Source organism: Neophocaena asiaeorientalis, unplaced genomic scaffold (assembly GCF_003031525.2).
Source record: "Neophocaena asiaeorientalis asiaeorientalis breed wild unplaced genomic scaffold, Neophocaena_asiaeorientalis_V1.1 scaffold815, whole genome shotgun sequence".
NCBI lineage: Eukaryota > Metazoa > Chordata > Mammalia > Artiodactyla > Phocoenidae > Neophocaena > Neophocaena asiaeorientalis.
In genome coordinates, this window is record NW_020172682.1 from 50386 (window position 1) to 56617 (window position 6232).

The window sequence follows — 6232 nt, forward strand, 5'->3', positions numbered from 1 at the left end:
TGTGTGGGGACGGGAGGAGAGGGGACAGGAGGGAAGGGCCCAGCTGGCTCCTCTGCTGGCCGGGGCCTGAGCAGCCCCTCAGGAGAGGGCCCACGTGGCCCGGGGCAGGGGCCAGGCGCAGGGAGCCCCGCCCCTCCCGCTTGCCCTGAGCTGGGTCCAAGTGCTAAGAGAGGAGGCTTGGCCTGTGCTCTTCTAAGTACCGCCCCGTGAGCTCTCTGAGCTCCCTCCCAGCAGCTGTCACCCTACCCTTTACAGACACACACCGAGGACAGCGCAGCGGCAGAGCCACTTGGCCACTGTCACCTAGGACGTAAGTAAGTGGCAGAAAACGCTCAAACCAGTCCTGCCTGAAGCCCCCACTTCCTCACAGCCCTGGAAGTCCATGGGGGGTGGGGCACAGGACAGCCTGCTGCCCCCCAACACGGGGCTCGCCCCGGCCCAGCGAGCCAGAGAGAAGCCGCGCCACCCTCCGGAGCAGGGGGACACAAGACCGTGAGGCCAACGACAGGCCAGAGCCCTCCCACTGGCCAAGCACACACAGGCTGAGGCAGAAACAGGAAGTGCTGAGGAGGAGACAGTAGCCTGCCCGGCTACAGCCCGGGGGCGGCGCAGAAGCCCGAAAACTGCAGGAGGAAGAGCCTGTGCGGCCGCGGAGAACACACCCGGGAGCCCAGGGTCCTTCAGGTACACGGCCTCCTCATGACCTCCTGGCTTTGAGAGCGGGTCCCGCGGCCCCGCCTCCTCTCTCTTCCCACGGCCCCTGCCCCGGCCCGCACCTTGCCCTCATGTCGGCTTGACCCAAACTGGATCCTAGGAGTCTCCTAACCTGCAGGGTAAGTATCCCTCCCCAGCTGCAAACCACCCCCACGGCTCCCAACAAACTGACGTGGCACCCAAGGCCCCACGTCCTCTGACCAGGGCTTCCCAGCCTCAGCAAGACTGACACTGCGGCCAGGCGACCCAGCTGGGGGTGCCCTGTGCACTGCAGGGCACTGAGCAGCACCCCTGGCCTCCACCAGCGGAGGCCAGGAGGACCCCGGTTGTGACAACGCAAGAGGTGTCCTGCCGTCGCCGGGGGGTGTCTCCCGCCTGACTGAGCACGTGAGCACAGGCCACGCTCTTTGGGTCCCGTCCTAGCTTGCCCTGCCTCACACCTGGTCCCTGAGCACGCCTGGGCTCTCAAAACAGCGCGAGTGGGAGCGGGGCCTTGTCCCTGAGACCGCGGCTACCAAGGGCAGGGCCGCCTTCGCTGGGCGTCCCCACAGAGCGGGAGCTCAGCCACAGGAGCGCTGAAGAAGGTGGGCAGAGGCCTTGGAGGAAGGGGAGCCCGGAGCAAGGAGACGACCAAGTGGGGTCCAGAGTGATGCGAACAGAAGGCAAAGAGAGACAAAGGGGCAGGGGAGCCCGGAGCAGTGAGAGACAGGACCACGGAGGAGGGCCCGCCGTGCGTGCGTTGGAAGGTGGAGGGACCAGCGGGGAGGGCCGAGTGTGGAGAGGAGAGAAGGGGAGAGACGACCAGGAACCGAGGGAGGGAGACCAGGGGAGTCAGAGGTGTGGAAGGGGGGATGAGGGCGGCGGTGAGGCCGCAGAGCAGAGGGCCAGGGGGAGAGCTCAGCTTCACATACGTTTTGATCATTGCCTTGAGGGCGGCCTTGCGCTCCCGGTCTGCAAACTTGTCCACGAGGTAGCCAGACATACAGGGCGCGTGCGAGTAGAGCCGAAAGAAGCGGTGGTAGTTGCCCAGGGCCCAGGCTGCCCTGAGCGCCAAGGCGTGGGCCACACAAGGGTCCGCCTTCAGCTCCCGCGTCAGGTACGCCAGCTCCGTGGTGATGTCTGCGGCCGGAGACGAGGAGGTGAGCAGGGCCGGGACCTGGGGGCCCGCGGCCGCCCCGCTCTGCGGGGCTGCGCCTCACCTCCTGAGTTCTTGGTGAAGATGTAGTAGAGGATCCGGTAGGCAGTGAACTCGCCCACGTTGCCTGGCAGGTTCTCAGCATACAGTGACTTGAGCTGCGTCTGGCACTGGTTGAACTCTTCGTGGTCACCCTGGAGGGCATGGAGGGAGGAGCAGAGTGAGGCCAGGACGGGGGTGGGGGGAGCCGAGGGAGTCCTGTCAGCCCCTCACCTTCTCCAAGGCGATGCGGGCGTGGGTCTCGTACACCTCCACCGTGAACTCGGTGCGCACACCTTGCACCTGGGCAGCGGGAGAGCAGATGTCACACCGGAGCAGGGCGGGGCCAGCAGTGTGGCCCCCTCCCCGGCCCCCGCCTCACCGTCAGGTCCTGCCGGATGGACTTCATCTGCTCGCAGGCGAAGGCATAGTCCTGCTTCTCCTTCCAGTGGGACTTGACCATGCACAGCGACTTCTTCAAAACCTGGGAAGGAGGTGAATTGTGGCTCAGCGTGACCTGAGCAGGGAGAGCAAGGATGTGCTAAAACCTGCCACAGTTCCACAAACTCGGGGTCCTAAAGCAGAGGCTGCACCATTAAACCCACCCAGTGGCTTGATCCCGACATCCCGACATTAAAGGGGGTAGAACCTAAAAGGGTAGAAGCGTGCATACGGGCCCCCGCGTCAGCACGGGCCGCGCATGCGCCCCGCTCCCAGACACGGATGGCCCAGTGTCTCACAGGCACTGGCCGGGGACATCGGCTTCCTTCTCCTGGTCTCCTAAGCAGGAGGCGGAGGCTCAGAGGCCGGCCCAGCCTTCCGACGAGGCCACAGGCTCTGGACTCGGCTCCGAAAGCACAAGCTCTGGGTCCAGTTCACCTCTCGGTGCCTCAGGCCTCCAGGGCCCGGTCAGCCACAGGCCCCCTGTGCACAGGCAGGTCCGGGTCTTCCCCGAGCCAGACCCCTGCCCGCCCCACCACCTCCTCCCATGTTGCCTGTGCCATCCTCGCAGCGCTGGCCTCACAGGGAGGACCCGCCCTCGCTGCCAGGGGGCACTTACCGCCACGGGGCGCACAGTGGACGGGTCGGGGGCGCAGGTGAGACGCAAGTAGTGCTTGGTGATGTCAGGGCAGGTGCCCACGATCTGCAGCTCGTGCCAGTCGGGGTCGGCCCCGCCGCTGTCCAGGCTGCTCACCTGCAGCACCAGGGGCTCCAGGCGCAGGCGACGGGAATGTCCGTGCTGGAAGCGCGCCGCCCGCTTCTGCTTCTTCAGCTCGCGCTCGGGATCCTCACACTCCAGGGCCGCCATCTTCTTGCGGCTGCGCTTGGTGGGGGCTAGGTCGTGCCTGGGGAGGGAGAGAGGGAGGAGGGGGCCCTGAAGGGGTGGGCGTGGCCCCAGCCCCTGCCTCTCCACCCCTGCCCAGACACAGCCCTCCCCCTCCCAGGATCCTTCATGAAGACATTGCGGTTGCCGAACTTGGCGAAGCTGCTGCCCCGGGCTCGGCCAGCACCCCCAGCCCCGGGCGTCCCTCGCTGGGACTGGGCACCCCCGCCCCTGGTCGCTGAGCCTGCCCCCCGGGGAGGGTGGAGGCTGCTAGGGGCCTCCCACCGCTTCTTCTTGGGGCTCTCAGCCACAGGCTCCCGAGTCAGCCTGGGGATATAGCAGGGGAGGGCATCACCACCCAGCGCCCCGACATCCCCGACGCCTGCCACCCGCCCCTGGACACACGAGCTCAGAAGGAAGGGCACTTACCCAGGCAACGCGACTAACACGACGCTCAGGTGGGAGACAATCCCAAGGTTTTGTTTGTCTAGAGGCTGCTGGCAGCCGCTGAGTAGCACACCTCCCGCCTCCACGCTCTCACCCCCGGGACTCCAACCCCAGCAGCTCCTGGGCCTCGGCCCTACCCTGGCAGCCCCCCGCCCCCAGGACCCCATTCTCTTGCTCCTTCTCTTCAGGGCCCCGGGCACCTAGGATAGCAGGTCTCCAACTGCAGCACCAGGCACCTCCTGAGCGCCCCCCGGCCCCACGCACCCCGGCAGGGGCTCCCGGCTCCAGTCGATGGTGTAGGCCGAGCCGTCCTGGAGCCTCGCCTGCAGCACCTCCTTGAGCAGCTTCTCTGTCCGGTCCTTGTCCTCCTCCGACTCGCAGGCGGTGAAGCAGCGCTCCACGTACTCCTTCATGTCCTGCGGCCAGTCGTCGGGCTTACCGGACAGGTTCCCCCTGGCGGAGGGAGGACAGGTGCAGACACTCGGTTGGGGAGTGGTACCCCACGACCCAGGTGGGACCGTCAGCACCGCCCCTCCCGGGCGGGCGCTCAGGGCGAGCCCGTGGGGCAGGGGGGCTCTGCTTTCTAAGGAGCAGGCCGTGCCAGTGGGCCGCACGCAGATGCTGAGCACTGTGCCCAGGGGCTGGGGCTGGGGCTGCAGCCGGGCGAGGGGGCGGCCGTCACCTGTGGTTCTGGGCCTTCTCGGGGTTGGGCTGGGGACCGAAGCTGCCGTGCTGGCCCTCCGTGGTGGAGCCAAAGCTCTGGCTTGTGACAGCGAAAGGCCGTTTCTGAATGTTGAACTTGAGCCCACCAGTCCCAGGGGCCGCTGTGAGGGCAGCAAAAGCTGGGGTGAGGCCTCCCCCGCCTACGTGGGCGGCCCCGCCCCCACCCCCGGGGCAGGAGCCCTGAGCTCCAGAGAAGGGCGCCCATTCCGAGCGGCCCCACGCACCGCCCCGGGAGGTCCCAAGAGCGAAGCACGGTCCAAGCACCCCACGTGCCTCGCGCCAGAAGTCCTGTAACGCCCCCTCCCCTCCACGGCCCAAGGCCACTCACGCTTCATGCGGTTCCACAGCTGCTGGCCCTTCTTGGGCTTGGCGGGCTCGCTGTAGCCATGCTGCCCGTAGGCCTGGCCCGAGGCAGATCCGGCCTGGCTGTGCTGCGTGGCAGGCGCTGTTCCGGGCTGTGGACCGCTGCTCAAAGGGTGAGCCCCACGCGGGGGGTTGGAGGGCTGAGGGGGCTGGGCTGCTGGCAGCTGCTGAGGGGGCGCCTGGTAGGACAGGCCTTCGTCCATACCCGGGACCGGGGGCTGTGGGCGGAGCGGCCGCTGAAGCAGGAGTGGGTACCCCGGGCTGGCCCTCGCACGGGGTCCTCGGCCACCTCAGCTCTCAACTCCGTGGCCGGACACTCCCCCGCCTCGCCACCCGCACCTGCAGAGCGCCTCTCGAGGCGGGGGCTTCGGCGACTCCCACGGCCCAGCAGCCCAGGCACCGCGCTGCTCTCGCACGGCTCCCACTGCTGAGCGGCGGCGGTTGGCATTTAAAACACCGGCGTCCGCCCCCGACGGCACCCCCGCCCCGGCGGTCACTGTCTGAGCACATGTCACGTGCCCGTCAAGACACACGTGTGGCACACGCTTGCGGGAGCCCGGTGATAAAGCCGGGATCCTTCCCCCCCCCACACCACCGCCGGACGGCACCGCCTGAGGCGCAGAGAGAGCGCGACTTGTAGTTTGGCCACCCAGGTCTGCCCACCTCCCCGGCACGAGCTCCACCGCACCTCCCAGCTGCACGTGAAGTGCAAGGCTAGAGCGTGTGTGCGTGCGTGAGAGAGAGAGACTGTATGCACGTGGGCATGTGCTGAGGGGAAAGCACAGGAGAAGGCTGCCACGCCACAAAGTGCTCCCACTGTCACCCCAACACCTCAGCCCCCTGGCCGTGCTCAAGCCCTACACCCACCCTGGTTTCAGAAACTACGCTTTGCCTTCCTCGTTCTCAGATCAGGAACTGCTGGGCAGGAGCAGCTTAAAGAACGCAGGCGTCCCTGCTGCCGGCCCGCCACACCCCGTGCGTGGACGTGCGCCGGGGCGGGGTAGGGCGTTACCTGGGTCAGAGTCCCTTGGTGCTGCGCTGCGGACGGCTGCTGCGGTGCAGGTGCAGCTGGGGCGTAGGAGCTGGCCATCCCGTACTGGGAGGGGGAGCCATAGCTCTGGTACATGCTCTGGCGAGGGCACAAGAGGGAAGGATTGGCAGCGGCCGATTCCTTCCCTGGAGGCCTGGAGGCCTAGACCCGGCCCTCTCTCCCAGCTGCGCAGTTTGCGATCCTTCACTGATCTCTCACCCTCCCTCTCTCCACCGCACAGAAGCGCCCAAGTCCCTCACGCTGAAAAATTACCAAATAGAATGACCACCTCCATGTGCCCCACGTTCCACTCTCTTCAACAACTATTTACTGAGTACCAACCCGTCTAAACACTATAGTACAATAAAAGTAAAGACAAAATGAACTTTGCACTCAAAATACATGCCACAGTAGACACCCGACACAGCCAGCAGTAAACAAAAAAAAAAAAAGCCAA

At 66.5% G+C, this 6232-nt stretch overlaps 1 protein-coding gene across 1 annotated transcript in view; it reads right to left on the bottom strand.

Moving 5' to 3' along the window:
• Positions 1-6232, bottom strand: part of LENG8 (leukocyte receptor cluster member 8) — a 10620-nt gene that overhangs the window by 782 nt on the left and 3606 nt on the right. The window contains exons 5-14 of the mRNA XM_024739785.1: positions 5758-5874; positions 4711-4963; positions 4342-4483; positions 3924-4112; positions 3344-3539; positions 2949-3302; positions 2271-2372; positions 2123-2191; positions 1914-2043; positions 1626-1833 (exon numbers count right to left, since the gene is read on the bottom strand). Coding sequence (XP_024595553.1) covers positions 1626-1833; positions 1914-2043; positions 2123-2191; positions 2271-2372; positions 2949-3302; positions 3344-3539; positions 3924-4112; positions 4342-4483; positions 4711-4963; positions 5758-5874 — 1760 coding nt within the window. The remainder of the gene's footprint in view (positions 1-1625; positions 1834-1913; positions 2044-2122; positions 2192-2270; positions 2373-2948; positions 3303-3343; positions 3540-3923; positions 4113-4341; positions 4484-4710; positions 4964-5757; positions 5875-6232) is intronic.